This window comes from Narcine bancroftii, chromosome 7, assembly GCF_036971445.1.
Source record: "Narcine bancroftii isolate sNarBan1 chromosome 7, sNarBan1.hap1, whole genome shotgun sequence".
In the NCBI taxonomy this organism is placed as follows: Eukaryota; Metazoa; Chordata; class Chondrichthyes; order Torpediniformes; family Narcinidae; genus Narcine; species Narcine bancroftii.
Genome location: NC_091475.1, coordinates 75,872,705 through 75,893,308, shown reverse-complemented (window position 1 = coordinate 75,893,308; position 20,604 = coordinate 75,872,705). Strand labels below are relative to the sequence as shown.

The 20,604-nt window shown below is 39.8% G+C and overlaps 1 protein-coding gene across 6 annotated transcripts in view; it reads left to right on the top strand.

Moving 5' to 3' along the window:
• The window catches only part of abcc4 (ATP binding cassette subfamily C member 4 (PEL blood group)), a 394,241-nt gene that overhangs the window by 80,382 nt on the left and 293,255 nt on the right, over positions 1–20,604 (top strand). For all 6 annotated transcript variants that reach the window (XR_011341954.1, XM_069890346.1, XM_069890347.1 and 3 more), the window contains exon 3: positions 7,199–7,319. Coding sequence is in view for 5 of the 6 variants with exons in the window: in XM_069890346.1 (XP_069746447.1) it covers positions 7,199–7,319 (121 nt within the window). In the remaining variant the exon portion in view is untranslated. The remainder of the gene's footprint in view (positions 1–7,198; positions 7,320–20,604) is intronic.

Here is a 20,604-nt window from a genome sequence, read left to right as displayed (position 1 = left end):
AGAAATATCGGGGTACAAGATCAACGCAAATAAAAATGAAGCAATGCCAATGAATAATGATGATTTCACAAAGTTTAAGAAAGAATCACCATTTAGATGGCAAACACAAACAATTCGATACCTAGGTATACAACTAGATAATAATCTAGGCCATCTATACAAACTAAATTATCAGCCATTAATGAAGAAATTACAAGACAACTTAGAACATTGGAAAGACTTATCACTAACACTGATAGGAAGGGTAAATTGTATTAAAATGAATATCTTCCCAAGGATTCAATACCTATTTCAATCATTATCAATTCACCTAACAGAGAAATTCTTCAAGGAGCTAAAGAAAATAATAAAGATATTCTTATGGAAAGGGAGAAAACCGAGGATAGCGCTAGATAAATTGACAGAATGGTACAAACAAGGGGGCTTACAGCTACCAAACTTTAAGAATTATTATAGAGCAGCACAATTAAGATACCTATCAGATTTTTATCAAACAAGGGAGAAACCAGATTGGACCAGATTAGAGCTAGATAAAATAGGGGAGAAGATACCTGAACATATACTATATAAGTGGAATTCACCATTATTGCATCATCTGCTCAACATTTGGAAGAAGATTCACATAGAAAGGAATAAAAAAAATTATCAAAAACCAAAACTAATATTGACGCAAAATCAACTAATCCCTTTCACTATAGATAACCTTTCCTTTAGAGAATGGGAGAGAAAAGGGATCAAAAGAATAGAAAATTATTTTTCGGGAAATAAATTATTATCTTTTGAACAAATGAAGGACAAATATGATATAACTCACGGTACAATGTTTGCATACCACCAACTGAAAACCTACTTGAAGGACAAATTGGGAAGCAGGCTAAGGTTACCAAAAGGAAGCAATTTTGAATATGTGATTACAGACACATGAAGAGGAAACAAGCTGTAAACCCAAATAAAAATGGGAACAAGATCTAAACATAAAGATAAAGAATGAAACATGGGAAAAGCTTTGCTCTAGAACTATGAGAAATACAATAAATACAAGGTTACACATGATACAATATAATTGGTTACACAGGCTATACATCATGCCCCCAAAGTTAAATAAATGGGACCCAACAGTATCAGACAGATGTTTTCGCTGTAAAAAAGGAAACGGGAACAACAGTTCATGAAAAAAAAAATATTATTCTTTGTAAATGATCATTTATATGATTTAAATTATTTGCTGTTAATTTCTTTAATCAAAGAGGATTAAAATAAATGGAAAAATTTACCGTTAGCTTTAGTTGGTAGGGTGAACTGTATAAAAAATGAATGTAGTTCCTAGACCAGTATTTTTTTTCAAGCTATTCATTGTGTGACAGAGTATCTAGAGGTGGTTTGGGTGAAATTGTTAGAGCAGCTTGCACACACACATTTTAAAACACAATATTTGGAGGACTTTTGAAGAATACTTTTTACAGGAGGCAACAAAGTATTGACAGCAGCTTGCCTGGGGAGTATGAGATCTTTGCAGGCAGAGGAGAACAGTTTTGCTCTCAGAGAGGGAGGGTGTGAAACAGAGAGAGAGAGAGAGAGAGAGAGAGAGAGAGAGAGAGAGAGAGCGAGAGGAGAGAGAGACAGAAATCAGTTCCAGAAGGACAAGCTGGCAAACTTTGGAAGGCTGTCTGGTCAATGCAGAAGACTGGCAGACTGAAAGGTGACCCGAAAGAAAGAGAATCATCTGGAGAACCCTGAAGAGGGCAAGTTTTGTCAGCAAGACTGATTGAGAAGGAATCAGTTGTGAATGTCCTGCAAAAGGAATCTCTTTCTGAAAATCAGTAAGAACCCTCCTGAGTGGTAACCATTTGCCTGTTAAGCACCAAAGACTCGTGAACTTTGTTAATGCTAACTTTTGTGCACAGTACAAAAATTATCTGAAACCAGTGAGATTGGTCTGTGATCCAAAGAACTTTTCTAATCTTATACATTACACACACCGCGAGGGGGGGGCGTGGCAAGATGGCGTAGAGTCTAGACCTGTAATCTCGACCTCTTTAACATAACATAACATAACAATTACAGCACGGAAACAGGCCATTAGGCCCTTCTAGTCCGCACCGAACCAAACACCCCTTTCTAGTCCCACCTCCCTGCACAATGCCCATAACCCTCCATCTTCTTCTCATCCATATACCTGTCCAACCTTTTCTTAAATAATACAATTGACTCCGCCGCCACTATTTCTCCCGGAAGATCATTCCACACAGCTACCACTATCTGAGTAAAGAAGTTCCCCCTCATGTTACCTCTAAACCTCTGCCCCTTTATTCTTAACTCATGTCCTCTTGTTTTAAACTTTCCTCCTCTTAATGGAAATAGTCTATCCACATCCATTCTGTCTATCCCTTTCATAATCTTAAATACTTCTATCAAATCCCCTCTCAACCTTCTACGCTCCAAAGAATAAAGACCCAATCTGTCCAATCTCTCCCCATACTCCAGATGCTTAAACCCAGGCAACATTCTGGTAAACCTTCTCTGCACTCTCTCCACTCTGTTTATATCCTTCCTATAATTAGGCGACCAGAACTGCGCACAGAACTCCAAATTAGGCCGCACCAACGTCTTATACAATCTCAACATCACCTCCCAACTCCTATATTCCATGCAATGATTGATAAAGGCCAGCATACTAAGAGCCTTCTTCACCACCCTATTCACGTGAGTTTCTACCTTCAGGGAACGATGTACCGTTACTCCTAAATCTTTCTGCTCTTCTGTATTCCTCAATGCTCTCTGGCCAGACTTTTAAGAACCCGTTTTTAACTCTTTGTTTTCAGGTTTAATTTTTTTAAAACTTAGTTTAAAGTATCAAGGAATTGTTATGGCTATTAATGGTAAAAAGATTAAACCTCAAGCACAGAAGAAACTACATTTTCGGAGTGTTGAAGATTTAGAGCCTAAACAGTTTGCTACAGCTTCAGGTTTGCTTTCTTTCAAGCCTAAACCACAGAGATTGCCTGTGGGAGCTGAAAAAATGACTACTACTCACCAGGAGAAGGACATCACTGGAATTACCCGTTCTCAGGCGGAAGGTGCGTGTGCCCCCGATGTGAATCCTGATTCTGGCAGCCTGCTGAATTTAACGGAGGGGGCACGCAAGAAGATGACTCCATTGCTTGAAATACCCATGATATACTCCAATCTGAATATTTTGGTCTTTTTTGTGAGTTTTTGAAACAACAATGGGTTGTGGGGGGAGAACAGCGTCGACCCCCTGAGGAAGTTGGGGTGCCGTCGCTGGGAGTCCAGACCCGCAATAAAACTGTTAAACTGCCTGTTGTTGAGATGCAGCAGGAGCTGCAGTTACTTGGTTCTGCCACTACGCAAGAAAAAGCAGGGCTGTGCTTTTCTGAACGTCAAGGTAAACAGCTAAGCCTTATCATTCAGCCTATGGTGAATGAAATGTCTCAAGAGGCTCAGTTTGGAACTGGATACAGTTAAAATGCGTATGGAAGCATCTTGTGAGGATTTTAAACAATTTCAGGCTGCTTTTTTGAAATGTCAACAACAAGTGGCTTCTAATACAGAAAAAGTGTTGGAGGTGGAAGAATCCGTTAAAGAATTGCGAGAACGTGAGAGGGAGTTAGAGAGGAAAGTAGATTATTTGGAGAATCAAAGTAGAAGGAATAATGTGAAGATTGTTGGTTTGCCAGAGGGTATGGAAGAACAAGATCCTCTTCGTTTTTTTACCGAATGGATTCCACAAATACTGGGGCAGGAATTTTTCTCTGGAGGTCTGGTATAGGAAAGAGTCATAGAGCCTTAAGAAGAAGACCTCTGCCTGGTCAACCACCAAGACCCGTGATAATTTGATGTTTGAATTATTTGGACAGAGAAACGATACTTTGTTTAGCAGTGGAAAACGCGAGACAACGACAAGCTCTGTTCATGATTCAGAATAGTAGAGTTTTTTTCTATTTTTCTATCCTGATTTGAGTCAAGACGTTATTCAGCGTCGGCGTCGATTTAATCCAGTTAAAGAAGTTTTGTGGCGTAAAGGTTATAACTCTCCTTTTCACTATCCAGCTGTGCTGAAGGTGTTTTGTGGAGACTTTCAATCTCGGTTTTTTGAGAAGGAGTGTGAAGCAATAAGTTTTGCTGACTCGTTGCCAGATGTAAGAGGGCAAAGACGTAGCCCACCATTGTCTCCTAAAGAAAAATCTGGTTGTTCTGGAAATGGAAGAAACAGCAGAAATGGGAGAAATGGGAATGGAAATAGTCCATTTCCTTGAAATGGAGTCGCCGAGTCTGGAATTTCTTGGATGAATAGAAGAACTTTTTTTTTTTTATTTTCTTTTTATGTCATTATGATATCTTGTTGTTATTCTTTGTTTGGCTGGGGAGGGAGAAATTTGCTCCATGTTCTACTAGTCATCAGCCACTGGTGAGTGATCCACACCCAACTTTTGTTTAGGGATTACTACCTTTTGGTAGTTTTTATTTTATTTTTTTTCTTTTTATATATTTCTTTCTTTTCATTTTATTTAGACTTTAATTTGTGGTTTCTTTTTCTCCTATTGGAGGGCCTATTTACGTTGATCTGAGTCTTTATATATTGATATTATTAGTTTTTAGTAATATTAGTGGATTTGTCAAAGTTGAAGTTTGCTACTTTTAATGTTCAGGGTTTAAACAGTCTGATTAAATGTAAGTGTATTTTTATCAAGTTCGATCTTTGGTAAAACGTGTTCGGTAGAGATATGATTTTACTTGAAATGATTAAATTTGAGATTTTTGGCATAATGAGATGAAATATTGTTTAATAATGGAAAAAATTATATATGTTTCACGGATAACTATAATTTTTTTTATTAATAGTGGTTGTTATATTCAGAATATTTACATTTTGATTTATATTGACTGGTTTTTAATATGTATGCTTTACTTTTCTTTATTTTTTTCTTTTTTCTTTATCGCTCTCCTTAGGAGAGTTGGCTGAAAGAGTGGGGTGGGTTTCTTTCCTTTTTTTCTTTTTTTTAAATATATATAAAATATAACATTCATGCTTTGTTTATTGTTATATATGTTACTTATTATCTGTATTTTGAACGAATAAATAAAGTTTAAAAAAACACACTGCGCTTAGTATTAGAGGGGGGCATTAAATAATTGAGGGATTAAGTCCCCTGCAACCGCTGCAACCGTGTCTGCCTGTCCAGCATCGGACTTGTCAGCCATAATCGAGCCTGCAGCTGACGTGGACTTTTACCCCTCCATAAATCTTCGTCCGCGAAGCCAAGCCAAAGAAAAAAGGTTAAGTCGGTAGGTCAAGTACAAGTACACGATCCTTTATCCGGAACCCTAGGGGGACAGTGTGTTCTGAATTTCGGATTTTTCCAGATTTCGGAAAGCCCACCTGAATTGTGCTGCAGTATCCACCCCCACCCCCTTCCAGTCACCTGGCCTGCCTCCCCCAACCATGGTCCCTCGGCCGCCTCCCCCAAATGCTGGTCCCTTGGCTGCCTCCTCCAAATGCTGGTCCCTCAGGTGCCTCCCCCGATTGTCAGTCCCCCAGCTACCCGGATGTCTCCCCTGACCGTCGGTCCCTTAGCTGTCTCCCCCGACCACGTTCCCTCGGCCACCTCCCCAGGCCGCAGTCCCTTGGCCGCCAGGACGTCTCCCCAACCGCGGTCCCTCGGCCTCCCGGCTGTCTCCCCCAACCAAGGACCTTCAGCCGCCCGGCCACCTCCCCCGACCACCGGTCCCTCGGCTGTCTCACCCGGCCGCTGGTCTCTCAGCCGCCCGGCAGTCTCCCCCAACTGCAGTTCCTTGGCTGCCTGGCAGTCTCCCCCTTCCCCCAACCGCTGTTCCCCACGCCGGATTTTGGAGCTTTCCAGATTTTAGATGTCTGGATAAAGGATCGTGTACCTGTAGTAAGTTAGAGTTTAATTCTGTTTTCTTGTTCAATTATAATTAAAAACGACTTTTGTTTAAATAACCCTGTGTTGTGGTAAATATCTATTGCTTCTGGTTTTTGGCGTCCTCTGGACTCCATAACATTTGTAATATTCCTAAAAAGTTTTTTGAAGATTTGAATACAGTAGTTAGGACATTTTTATGGAAGGGTAAATTAGCAATAGTTTTTATTCATAAGTTAATGTGGAAATATGTATTAGGAGGATTACAACTTCCACATTTAAAAAATTATTATAAGGCTGCTCAATTAAAATTTATTAATGCAATGTTTGATTTGGATAGTCCTTTGATTTGGACAGATATAGATTTGGTGAAGATAGAAAAAATCAATTTATTTATAAATGGAATGTTAAATTACTGAGTTTTTTATGATTTGCCAATTTTATCTCATTTGATGGGGATTTGGGATGAGATAAATAAAGAATTTGGTACTCAGGATAAAATATCTAGATATACTCCTTTGTATCAAAATAAACTTTTTCTTTTTATGGTTAATAATTACCTTCTTAAGATTTGGGATCAGAAAGGGATTAAGCTGATAAATAATTGTTATGATTTAAGTTGATTCTTTCATTTGAAAGGATGAAAGAAAGATATCAAATACCAACTCAATCTATTTTGTTATTATCAAATCAATGTTATATGATTTTTTTGGGAAGAATTTGTTTTTGCCATTGGAAAATTATTTGTAATGATACTATAACAAAAATTATAAATGCTCGGTTTAGGCTTGTAACTTTATACATCAATTATATTTGACTCCAGAGAATTTGAAAAGATATAATTTGAGTTTTTGTGATTTGTGTTTTCAATGCAATGGTCAGAAAGGTTTTTTTTTACATTCAGAATGGTCTTGTGATAAGGTTAAGCCTTTTTGGTCTTGGGTTAAGGATTGTTCACAGAATATTTTTAAAATAACATTTTCTTTAGATCCAAAAATTTTTTAAATTGGAGATATTAGTGAGTTTGGTGTATCAATTGGATAAATTTTAAATAGCTTTTTTGAGATTGGCATTAGCAATGGCGAGGAAATGTACAGCTATTTCGTGGAAAGATCAGATAGAACTTATTTTAAAGAGATGTCATTCAGAATTAAGGTTTTGTATTCCGTTGGAAAAGATAACATATAATTTGAGGTATAAATATTATATTTTTAAAAAGATTTGGAGCCCATAATTGGATTATTTCAATTATCTTCAACTTTTCTATTTCACTGTTATCTTTGTCTTTTGTACAGGCATTGGGACAAGGAAGTCGTGAAGGCACAGAAACAAGGCCGAATTCCTCATCTAACAAAAGCCATTTTTAAATGTTTCTGGAAACCATATGCTACTTTAGGTGCATTTACATTTTTAGAAGTAAGTAGACTTGCTGACTATAAATTCATTTTATATACCATATGGAGCTTTTCAAACTCATAGGAACACTTAATTTTCCAGATTTTTCAAAATTTATATGGTATAATAAACAATGGTATGGATAGTTTACTTCTGATTATAGGAGTTCATTAATTTTCTTGTGCATTTTTATTGACTTTGGTACATAAAGCTTTTGTGTATCTGTCAAATGTAATTTAAACAAAAATAATTGGTAATGATCAATTTGATATTTTACAAGCTATGACCATCTAAAAAGAAAATGTGCAATTACAGTATGAGGTGTGAACTTTCTGTGTTAGAGTGGGGAATGTTTAGAGCAGGGGTGTCAAACTCAAATTCACGGAGGGCCAAAATTAAAAACTTGGACTAAGTCGAGGGCCGAACTAAATATTTATTGAAAATTTTCAACAACATCTGCATGTTTTCTCTTCTTTCAACATATGTAATGTTAAACTTTTTCTTATTAAAATAAATGTTTAATAATAGTTTTGGATAAACTCTTTCCAGAAGCATTAACAAATGAGAAATAAAATATTCAATAAATAATATTTCTCTATAGAGGATTTGTCAAATGTTGCTAGTGTGCTGTCGAATAGTAAAATCTGAGGGCTATTGAGAATGTGGGAGAATAACTTGATTCCTGAAACAATCAAATGGGTGACTGATTGTGGGCATGAACTCTAGCAGGGTTATTTGCCATGCCCTTTTTCCATTGGTACAGATATCCTTTGATTTACACACTTTTCAAGTTTTATGCCTAATGAGCTTGTATCCAGGTGCAGGACCATTTTTAACCAGGAATATATTTATCACTGTGACATGAAACTATTGGAAGATCGTTTTATCCTGAGATTAAAGTTCATAATCTTTACTCAGGCCTGTGTGCGGGAGGGCGGGGTTTGCGGGCGATCGGGTTGGACAACGACAGTGCGGGGGCATCGGCTCTCGCTGCAGGGCGGCATCTCGGCGGATCAGCGGCCCCGTCACCGTGAGTCGCGGGTCGGCCTGCGGCAGGGAGGGGGAGTGGGCAACGGTCCTGGCGAGGTCAGGCCCGAGGCCTCCGGTTCCAGGCGCTGGGAAGCGGCCTTGGCTTTCCCTGACACCGGCCAGGCCGCGCTGCGGTGGGGGGGCGGGCGGGGGGACACGACAGTTCGGGGGCATCGGCTCTTGCTGCAGGGCGGCATCTCGGCGGATCAGCGGCCCCGTCACCGTGAGTCGTGGGTCAGCCGGCGGCAGGGAGGGGGAGTGGGCAACAGTCCTGGCGAGGTCAGGCCTGAGGCCTCCGGTTCCGGGCGCTGGGAAGTGGCCTTGGCTTCCCCTGACACCGGCCAGGACCAAAAACCAGAGTCCATGGTGAGACCCTGCAACGTAAACAGAGGAGGTGGGGGTGATTAGCGGGCGGACACCAATGCATTCTGGGATTTATAGTATTAGCTGTGCATGCGCTATACTGGCGCGGCGGCCAGTGGGCCACCTCTAATACATTTTTGAAATGATCTTGCGGGCCAAATATAATTATATTTGGCCCGCAGGCCAGACTTTGACATGTGTGGTTTAGAGTATTAAGATTTAAAGAGCACATGACAAATTGTAACAATGTTCATTCCTGCTAGGCACAAAAATAAAATGGGAAACGTAGAAATAATGTTGGATCCCAAGAGAAGAAATATAAAGTGTCTAGACAAGGCAGCAAACCCAAGGATTTGAAGCAGATGCTTCAAATCATCAGAGGGGGACAAAGTGAATGATGAGAATACATTTTTTGACAACACAAAATCTAACAGCTCAGTTAGCGTGGGGTGGCAGGTTAGTTTAGCAGTTAGAGGCAACACTATTAAACCCGGTTTGAAACCAGTGCTGTCTGTAAAAAGTTCGTATGTTTCCCATTTGCCAAAGATGTAAGGGTTTAGTAAATTAATTAATCACATGTGTGTAACTGGGCAGTGTGGGTTTGTGGTCTGGAAGGGCCTGTTACTGTACTGTATCTCTAAATTACATAAAAAAATGTTGAAAGTAGTTTGAAAATGATAGGGTTTTAGCAAGAAGTTAAGAAAGCAAATGTTATGTTTAGCCTGTAAAGTAGGAAAATTCATGTCCAAAATTAGCAATAACTTGCTGCATTTGTATATGACCTTGGTTAGATCATTCCCTGAGCATCTGGGGACACTTGAGAGAATTCACATGCTGGAATCTGGAGCAAATACTCTCTGCTGGAAGAACTCAGCAGGTTGAGCAGCAGTCATGAAAAAAATAGTATGTCTGTGGGGGTGTGGGCAGTGGGAGAGAAACAGCCACCAAGTTTAGGGTCATTAACGACTGTTTTTATTCAAATTCAGCGCGCCCCTTTAAGAGCAGCAGGAGCTTAGTCACCTGGTGCACTGTGACATCATAATCGCAGCTCAGGGTGCGCGCTGGAAGGGATGCTGGAGTCGGAGAGAAACCTCTGACCATGCCATTTCCCCATGGCTGCCCCACCACATGGCGATACAAGCGGGGCCGGTTCGCCATGAGGATGTGCACCAACACATAACTCCCCCCCTCCCCAGAACTGGCTCCTGTCGCTTTGGTGGCCGGCCCCGGCGCTTGGGCGCGGCCGTCTGCACCAGCTGTGATAAGTCCAGATGGGCCGCCTTCAGGCGGTCCACCGTAAAAAGTTCCTCTCTCCCCCCCAACGTCCAGGGTGAAGGTTCTGCTGGACCAGTGCAAGACTTTGTATGGCCCCTCGTTCGGTCGCTGTAGCGGTGCACCTTGTGGTCCCCTCTGCATGAAAACGAACTGGGCCAAGACTAGCTCTTTGGGGAGATGAAACAGCTGGATGCTGTGGTGTGCCGGGGGTCTGGGGAGGGAGGCCAGTCGCCTGCGTAGGTCTGCCAGCAGGTTTTTGTTGGTGGCCATGGTGTCAGGGTCTGGGCTGAAAAACTCACTGGGCAGGGAAAGCGGTGCACCATAGACCATCTCTGCTGCTGAGGCCTGCAGGTCCTCCTTGGGTGCCGTCCTAATCCCGAGGAGGAATAGGGTAGTTCGTCTGCCCAGTCTTGTCCAGAGAGCCTGGCCATAAGTGATGCCTTCAGGTGCCTGTGGAACCTCTCCACCAACCCGTTGGTCTGCGGGCTTCTGCTGTGTCCAGTCAGGTGGAGTAGAACATTCGGGTGTTGACCAGCCTTTTGCCTTTCATGTCAACCAGTAGGCTGTGAGCTCTGAGGAAGTCAGCCCCTAACAGCGTGGTGCCTACGGAAGCTAGGACGAACCTCCATTGGAACTTCACCTTCCGAATCTGGATCTGTGCCCTGCAGGTGCTGTAGGACCTGATGGTGGATCCGTTGGCCGCCCACAGGGTTGGACCTTTAGATTGTGTACGAGTCTCTAATGCTGTGGGGGGAAGGATGCTGAGCTCAGCCCCTGTGTCCACCAGGAATTGGTGGCCGGTGGATCTGTCTGTCACATGAAGGAGGCTGTTTGTTTGGCTAGTCATCACAGCCGTCAACAATGGCTGGCCTGGTCTCTTTCCCTGAAACCCACAGGGCTGGCGGCACTTATGGGCTTGCGCTCCCCAGCGCTGGTGGTAGAAACATCAGGTCGACTGGCCCTCCTCTGGCTTGGTCTTGCGAGTGACTTGCGGTTTGCTGCCTCCTGGTCATGCCACCTGGTTAAGGGCTGCCTCATTCTTCCTCTTCGTGTGCCAGAGGGCATCCGCATGGGCTGCTGCTCTCCTCGGGTTTGAGAAGTTTTCATCTGTGAGGAGCAGTTGGATGTCCTCTGCCATCTGTTCCAGGCATATCCGGCGGAAGAGAAAACAAGGCTTATGGTCTTCCACCAGGGCCAGCATTTCATCCATCAGTGCCAACGGACTACAGTCCCCAAGCCCATCTAAGTGGAGGAGCCTGGAAGCCCGTTGCTGGGGAGTTAGCCCAAAAGTTCCAAGCAGCAGGTCTTTGAGGGCGGTTTACGTGCCCGTATCCGGGGGGGGGGGGGGTCACCTACCCTCGCTGCCCTATCTTGGTCCAGAGCGCTCACGACATGATAGAACATCGTGGTGTCTGAGGGGATTTTGCGGAGTTGAAATTGTGCTTCCACCTGCCTGAACCACGTTCTCATTCGGTGGGTCCAAAAGGGAGGAAGCTTGATGGAGGCAGCGTTAACCTCTGCTGAATCCATGGTGTTTTGTTTCCAGAAAAATGTCTGGGCTCTTCGGGGTTTTAACCACTGTTTTTATTCAAATTCAGCGCGCCCCTATAAGGGCAGCATGAGCTCAGTCACCTGGTGCATTGTGACGTGATAATCGCTGTCTAGGGTGCACACTGGAAGGGATGCTGGAGTTAGAGAGAAACCTCTGACGATGCCATTTCCCCATGGCTGCCCTGCCACGTGGCGATACAAGCGGGGCCGGTTCGCCACAAGGATGTGTGCCACTCATTTAGGGTAAAACCCTTCTATGAGACTGCAGAAGGGAGATATCTATTATTATATGTTCAAATTAGACATATTGTGCAGTTTATCTGTGGACACGAAGGTAACTTTGCAGTCCCAAACTGGAAGTGCAGAGTCTAGCACAATGGGGGCACTGGAAGTCTGTTTTTGTAATAGTTTTGGCTGTTGCTTTGTGATACCATTCACGGTTTTCCATCAATTTTTGAAGGTGCCTGTAATCAAAACTAGTGTAGGTCTCATAACACAGGGCTCGCCAACAGGATCTGTCAGCAGCTGCAGCTTTTAGTTTTCTTGGCTGGATGTCATAGTAGTTTAGGGTTTCCTTCACAGTGTCTTCAGAGCATTTGCGTGGATGACCTTGAGGTTTCCTTCTGGTCTTCAGTTCAGAGCAGCTGGCGAGGCATAAGTTGGTTGTCCATTCTGATATTGTGTCCCACCCTCCGCATCTGAGCTCCGATGATTAGAGACTCAATGCTGGTGGATTTGTGTGACCTGTTACAGAGTTCTGTGTTGTGTATTGACCTATGTGTTGTGTGGTTTTATGTTAAAAAGTGACAGTTTGCCTTTGAGAGCCAAGGTGAAGGTGGACTGCAGAGAGTGGGAGATGGACTGGGCATGTGCAAAAGATGATTTAGAAATGTCTGGACTTGGAAGACAAACCACCACTGGATGTGGCTGTAAAGTGGAAGGAGGCCCAAGCAGAGTCATTGTCTGGGAGGTAGTTTGAAATGTTGGGCATTTTAATAGGGATGAAGATTCCAAAGGCAGCCAGAAGGATCTGGACCAAGCCATTGTTCCTGTCTCTGCAAGCAACACCAGAAGACCACTTTGAATTTTGTGCTCTCTCTCTCTCTATCTAAAAGATCTTTTGGCTTCAGTTTACCAAACAAACTGAATTTTATTTATGATCTTTGCTTTGATTTAAATCGAAGTTTTGTGAGTCATATGTGTTTTGTGTTTGTTTTGTGTCTAAGTTTTTTTTGTGTGCTGGTTGGAAATATAACTTAGACTTTGATTACATATGTTATATTTAGGCTGGGGAATTTATTAATTTTACACTGTTATAGAAATTTATATATTAACCAGTGGGCATTGTCATAAAAGGGGGGAATTTTGAATTAAAGTTTGAAGGTGAAATTTTGTTAATAAAATAATTGTTCATCTTTACCCCAGTGTGATATGCCTTCTTTGTGGTTGCTGGTTTGATCTTGTAACAGACCTAAGACCTCCAAGTTGGAGACACTGTCTTGCCAACGAATGCCAGGGATGGATCAGATGGCGCCCAAGTGGAATTTCTCCAGTTGTTTGATGTGATGTCAGTACAAAGTCCAGGTCTTTCATCCATATAGGAGAGAAGGGATGACCACAGCTCTGTAGACTTTCAGCTTTGTGGAGATGTGGACATTATGTTGATTGAGCACTCTGGTACGCAGCCTCCCCAGAGCCTGGCTGGACTTGCTGATCCTGGAGTCAATTTCTTGTCCAAATACCTATCACTCGAAATGATGCCCCCCAAGTATATGAAGCTGTTTACATTTGTCAACTGGGTTTTTTTTTAAAATTTTTTGTTTTTCACACCATAAATCACATTAGCCATGATACACACTTTTTCCTTTTCGCCCATATACAGTGACATTTTCTCCCCCCCCTCCCTCCTCCCAACCCACTCCCCCCACCCCTCCCCTCCCATCCATTTAAGGTATACAATCTAGGATACATTAAACCAGTCAGACAATGTTGTCACTCAACAAAAATACACCAGAAATTCTACTGAGTCCATTCTTTTCATTTCCTTCTCCTTCCATCAACTTAGGTAATGATTGTCCCCGGTAGGTTTTCGCTATTGTATTTAATGTAAGGCTCCCATATTTGTTCGAATATTTCAATATTATTTCTTAAACCATATGTTATTTTTTCTAATGGAATACATTTATTCATTTCTATATACCATTGTGGTATTTTCAAATTATGTTCCAATTTCCAGGTTGACATAATACATTTTTTTGCTACGGCTAGAGCTATCTTAACAAATCTTTTTTGTGCATCCTCCAAATCAATTCCAAATTCTTTGTTTTTTATGTTACTTAGGAGAAAGATCTCTGGATTCTTTGGTATATTGTTTTCTGTTATTTTATTTAATATCTGATTGAGATCTTCCCAAAATTTTTCTACTTTCTCACATGTCCAGATTGCATGAATTGTTGTTCCCATTTCTTTTTTACATCGAAAACATCTATCAGATACTGTTGTGTCCCATTTATTTAACTTTTGAGGTGTAATGTATAGTCTGTGTATCCAGTTATATTGTATCATACGTAGCCTCGTATTTATTGTATTTCTCATTGTTCCAGAACATAATTTCTCCCATGTTTCCTTTTTTATCTTTATATTTAAATCTTGTTCCCATTTTTGTTTAGTTTTACCATTTGTTTCCTCATTCTCCTTTTCTTGCAGTTTAATATACATATTTGTTATAAATCTTTTGATTATCATTGTATCTGTAATCACATATTCAAGGTTACTTGCCTCTGGCAAACTCAAACTGCTTCCTAATTTATCCTTCAAGTAGGATCTCAATTGGTAATATGCCAGCGCTGTATCTTGAGTTATATTGTACTTATCTTTCATTTGTTCAAAGGATAAGAATCTATTTCCTGAAAAACAATTTTCTATTCTTTTGATCCCTTTTTTTTCCCATTCTCTAAAGGAAAGGTTATCTATTGTAAAAGGGAGTAACTTGTTTTGCGTCAATATTAGTTTTGGTAATTGATAATTTGTTTTATTTCTTTCTACATGAATCTTCTTCCAAATATTGAGGAGATGATGTAATACTGGAGAACTTCTATGTTGTACCAATTTTTCATCCCATATATATAATATGTGTTCAGGTATCTTTTCCCCTATTTTATCTAATTCTAATCTCGTCCAATCTGGCTTTTCCCTTGTTTGATAAAAATCTGATAGGTATCTTAATTGTGCGGCTATATAATCATTTTTAAAGTTTGGCAGTTGTAAGCCTCCTTGTTTATACCATTCTGTTAATTTATCTAGTGCTATCCTCGGTTTCCCCCCTCTCCATAAAAATTTCCTTATTATTTTCTTTAACTCCTTGAAGAATTTCTCTGTCAAGTGTATTGGCAATGCCTGAAATAGGTATAATATCCTTGGGAAAATGTTCATTTTAATACAGTTTATCCTTCCTATTAATGTTAGTGGTAAATCTTTCCAATGCTCTAAATCGTCCTGCAATTTTTTCATTAGTGGATAATAATTGAGTTTATATAGATGGCCGAGATTTTTGTTTATTTGTACACATAGGTATCTTATTGCTTGCATTTGCCATCTAAATGGTGATTCCTTCTTAAATTTTGAGAAATCCACATTATTCATAGGCATTGCTTCACTTTTATTTACGTTTATCTTGTAACCCGACACTTCTCCATATTCCTTCAATTTCTTATATAATTCTTTTATTGATAGTTCTGGTTCTGTTAAGTACACTATAACATCATCCGCTAATAGACTGATTTTATATTCCTTGTCTTTTATTTTTATTCCTTTTATATTATTATCTATTCTTATCAATTCTGCTCGTGGTTCTATAGCTAACGCAAACAATAAAGGTGATAGTGGGCATCCCTGCCGTGTTGAGCTGCTTAAGTTAAATTACTTTGATACATGTCCATTTACTGTCACTTTCGCTAACGGTCCCTTATATAATGCTTTAATCCAATTAATATACTTCTCCGGTAAACTGAATTTTTGCAATACTTTGAACAAATAATTCCATTCTACTCTGTCAAAGGCCTTCTCTGCGTCTAAAGCAACTGCTACTGTAGGTGCTTTATTTCCTTCTACTGCATGAATTAAGTTAATAAATTTACAAATATTGTCTGTTGTGCGTCTTTTTTTGATAAATCCAGTTTGGTCTAAATTTACCATTTTCGGTACATGCTCTGCTAATCTGTTTGCTAATAGTTTAGCTATTATCTTATAATCTGTGTTAAGTAAAGATATTGGTCTATATGACGCTGGTGAGAGTGGATCTTTCCCTTGCTTTAGTATTACTGTAATTATTGCTGTTTTACATGAATCTGGTAAGCTTTGTGTTTCATCAATCTGGTTGACTACATCCAGGAGGGGCGGAATTAATAAGTCTTTAAATGTTTTGTAGAATTCTATTGAGAATCCATCCTCTCCTGGTGTCTTATTATTTGGTAATTTTTTTATTATCTCTTGTATTTCTACTATTCCAAATGGCTCTGTTAATTTATTTTGTTCCTCTATTTGTAGTTTTGGTAGTTCAATTTTAGTTAGAAATTCATCTATTTTCCTTTCTTTCCCTTCGTTTTCAGTTCGGTATAATTGTTCATAGAATTCTCTAAAGTTTTCCTTAATTTCTTTTGGATTATATGTAATTTGTTTGTCTTTTTTCCTTGATGCCAATACCATTTTCTTAGCTTGTTCTGTCTTAAGCTGCCATGCTAGGATTTTGTGCGTTTTTTCACCCAGTTCATAATATTTCTGTTTTGTCTTCATTATATTCTTCTCCACCTTATATGTTTGTAGTGTTTCATATTTTATTTTTTTATCTGCCAATTCTCTTCTTTTTGTTGTATCTTCCTTCATTGCTAATTTTTTTTCTATATTACTATTTCCCTTTCCAACTGCTCTGTTTCCTGATTATAGTCCTTCTTCATCTTGGTTACATAACTTATTATTTGCCCTCTAATGAATGCTTTCATTGCATCCCATAGTATAAACTTATCTTCCACTGATTCCGTATTTATTTCAAAATACATTTTTATTTGTTTTTCAATAAATTCTCTAAAATCCTGCCTTTTAAGTAACATGGGGTTTAATCTCCATCTATACATTCTTGGAGGGATGTCCTCTAGCTTTACTGTCAATATTAAGGGTGAATGGTCCGATAGTATTCTAGCTTTATATTCTGTTTTTCTTACTCTATCTTGCATACTAGCTGATAACAAAAATAGGTCTATTCTTGAGTATGTTTTATGTCTAGCCGAGTAATATGAATATTCCTTTTCTTTTGGGTGTTGTTTCCTCCATATATCCAAAAGTTGCATTTCTTCCATTGATTTAATTATAAATTTGGTTACTTTGTTCTTTCTGTTAATTTTTTTCCCAGTTTTATCCATATTTGAATCCAAATTCAGGTTGAAATCCCCTCCTATTAATATGTTCCCTTGCGTATTTGCTACCTTCAAAAAGATATCTTGCATAAACTTTTGATCTTCTTCGTTAGGTGAATATACATTGAGTAGATTCCAAAACTCCGAATATATCTGACATTTTATCATTACATATCTCCCTGCTGGATCTATTATTTCCTCTTCTATTTTAATTGGCACATTTTTACTAATTAATATAGCTACTCCTCTTGCTTTTGAATTATACGACACTGCTGTTGCGTGTCCTACCCAATCTCTCTTTAATTTCTTGTGCTCCAATTCAGTTAAATGTGTTTCTTGCACAAATGCTATATCAATTTTTTCTTTTTTCAGTAAATTTAGCAGTTTCTTCCTTTTAATTTGGTTATGTATTCCATTAATATTTAAAGTCATATAGTTCAACGTAGCCATTTTATACTTTGTTTATCTTCCCTTTCCGTTTTTCCATCATTACCTTTCCTCCTTTTCCATTTCTGTTTTCTTGTTTTAAACCCTTTATAAGACAACATTCCTAAAACATCAAACATTTTCCTTATTCTCCTATTTAAAACTTCTTTAGCCCCAAACTCCCCTTCCCCTCCTGAGTTGTCCTTTATCCCTTGTCGGACAACCACATCTCCCCTCTCCATTTGGATTTGTGAATTCACTCGCAAGCGTCAGCTGATTTTGCAGTGACCGCAACTCCTCCCCACCCAGCCCCCCCCAGAAAAGATTTCACTTTTCATACGTAACAAAGGTCACTTTTTTAGTTCCCTCCTTATTTCCTCTATTCCATTTCCTTCCCTTATTAATTCTTGTCTATACTATCTATATTTTCCTCTAAATACGGATACATTCATGTATGCACATTATACAAATACACACATATACCTCTTTACCCACATACATATAAATCGTGGTCATTTTTACTCTTATTACATGTCTTCATCTCTCTGATTGTTTTGTAGTTGTTCTGCAAATTTCCTTACTTCCTCTTGTTAGGTCTGCTTTGTTCATGAATGAGTGAGACAAACACCAGGCTGAGTCGAAATCAGGGTTCTTTGTTCTTTATTACCGGATTGTAACACTTGCGACTAAACATGTTAGTCGGAGAATGCATTCTGCCGTTATCAGCAAAATGGTGATTTTTTATACCCTTGGATATGTGCTTAGAACATCATCATATCATTACTTGTCCAATGACTAAAACTGTTGCTATCCTTTCCCTGCTAGCTTCCTGCCTCTCAATCCATCAATGTCTCTCTTATCTTGTAAGTACAAGGATGCATTCACATCTTGTTACAGCCCTGTACATTCCCATCTCATGATGTTTTACCTAACAGGAGTACAAGGACACCTCCCCTTCTTGTTACAGCCTTGTACAGGGTAACTCCCTACACATTCCCATCTCATGATGTTTTACCTTACACTCTGGATCCGAGAATAGTTTTTTTTTCCCCCATAAGATCGTTTTCAATGTATTGAACTCCTTTCTCTTCTTCAGGAATTCAAAACTTATGTGTCTTTTTAGTTCTCAGTCTTTTGTACTCTCATTACACGTCTTCATCCCTCAGTCTATTTTGTAATTGTTCTGCAAATTTTCGTGCTTCTTCTGGATTCGAGAATAGTCTGTTTTGTTGTCCTGGAATAAATATTTTCAATACCGCTGGATGCTTTAGTATAAATTTATACCCTTTCTTCCATAAAATCGCCTTTGCTGTATTGAACTCCTTTCTCTTCTTCAGGAGTTCAAAACTTATATCTGGATAAATGAAGATTTTTTGCCCTTTGTACTCCAGTGGCTTGTTGCCCTCTCTTACTTTTTCCATTGTCTTCTCCAGTACATTTTCTCTTGTAGTATATCTTAGGAATTTTACTAAAATAGATCTTGGTTTTTGTTGTGGTTGTGGTTTAAAGGCCAATGCTCTATGTGCCCTTTCTATTTCCATTTCTTGCTGTAGTTCTGGACATCCTAAGATCCTGGGATCCAATCTTTTATAAACTCTCTCATATTCTTGCCTTCTTCATCTTCTTTAAGGCCCACTATCTTTATATTATTTCTTCTGTTATAATTTTCCATTATATCTATTTTCTGAGCTAACAGTTCTTGTGTCTCTATAACTTTTTTATTAGATTCCTCTAATTTCTTTTTTAAGTCCTCTACCTCCATTTCTACTGCTGCTTCCCGCTCTTCCATCTTGTCCATTTTCTTTCCCATTTCTGTTAAGGTCATATCTATTTTATTCATTTTTTCTTCTGTGTTGTTTATTCTTCTTCTTAAATCATTAAATTCCTGCGTTTGCCATTCTTTAAATGACTCCATGTATTCTTTAATAAGAGAAAGTATATCCTTTATCTTGCCTTTCCCTTCTTCTTCTATTTCACTGTACTCTTCCTCTTCCTCTTCTTCTTCCTCTGGGTTGGCCATCTGTTGTTTCTTTGTTGCCCTTTTCTTCTCCTCTTTCTTGTTTTCATTGTCTTCTGTGTTCTCCTCTTGCTGCAGGTGTTCTGCAGCTGTCGTTGCCGGCTGTGGAGATCGACTCCCCAGCTGGTCACCCCTCCCGTCGGTGTGTTTTTTTGCATGCGCGGTTGCGCACTTTTACTCGGCTCAGTGAGCCATTTTTGTAGTCCACTTTCTACCGACCTGAGGGAGCGGGTTTCTCTCTCCACCGCGGGCCTCTTCGAACAGGTAAGGCCTTCTCCTTCTTCCTCCGTTGTCTTCTCTTCCTCTCTTCTTACCGTTGATTTCGATTTTTCTTTTTTTGTCGCCATCTTCTTTCCACCTTTATACTCACTTTTCTTTAATTTTTATTTCTGTGCCTTTGTGTTTTCCTTTGTTTTTTCCGACTTTTCTGGAGAGGGCTGGAGTTCACCGTCCGGCCACTACTCCATCACGTGACTCCCCCCCTTGTCAACTGGGTGTTGTCAACAGTGATATTTGGTTCTATGGTGTTGATGTTTGGCACAGACTGATGGACTACTTCAGTCTTGTTCATATTGATGGACAGGGCAAAAAACGTAGCAGGGTCTGAGAATTTGTTCAGCATTAACTGTAGATCATTATCTTTGTGAACCAAGAACGCATAGTTATTAGCAAAAAAGGTTTCTTGAATGACTGTGTACAGGCACTTTGTTCAAGTGGAAAAGGTCAAAGAGAGCCATCCAGTTGATACCTGATGTACACTCCCTCCGCCAGTCCTTGGATAGCACATGACCACAAGCAAGTGAAGAACAGATTGAACAAGACTGGGGTTAGTACACAGCCCTGCTTCAACTCATTAGAAATGGCAAATGGAGCAGCTGAATCATTTTTACGAATTTCCTTGGGCATCCGTAACATCTCAGGATGATCTAGAGAGTCTCTCTGTTTACAGTGTGAAATGTCTTTGTCTGATCAATGAAGACCGAGTAAAGAGGTTTGTTCTGCTTGATGCAATTATCCTGAAATTGTCTCATGGCAAATATCATGTCCACTGTACTCCATTCTGGCCGAAAGCCACACTGCACCTTCGGGAGATTCCTTTCAGAAACAGTGACAAGTCTGTTCAGGAGGACGTGGGCGAAAATCTTGCCTGCGATGGACAGCAGTGCGATACCCCTGTAGTTTCTGCGGTTTGATTTGCTTCCCCTATTTTTGTAGAGAGCCGTGATGAGGGCATCAT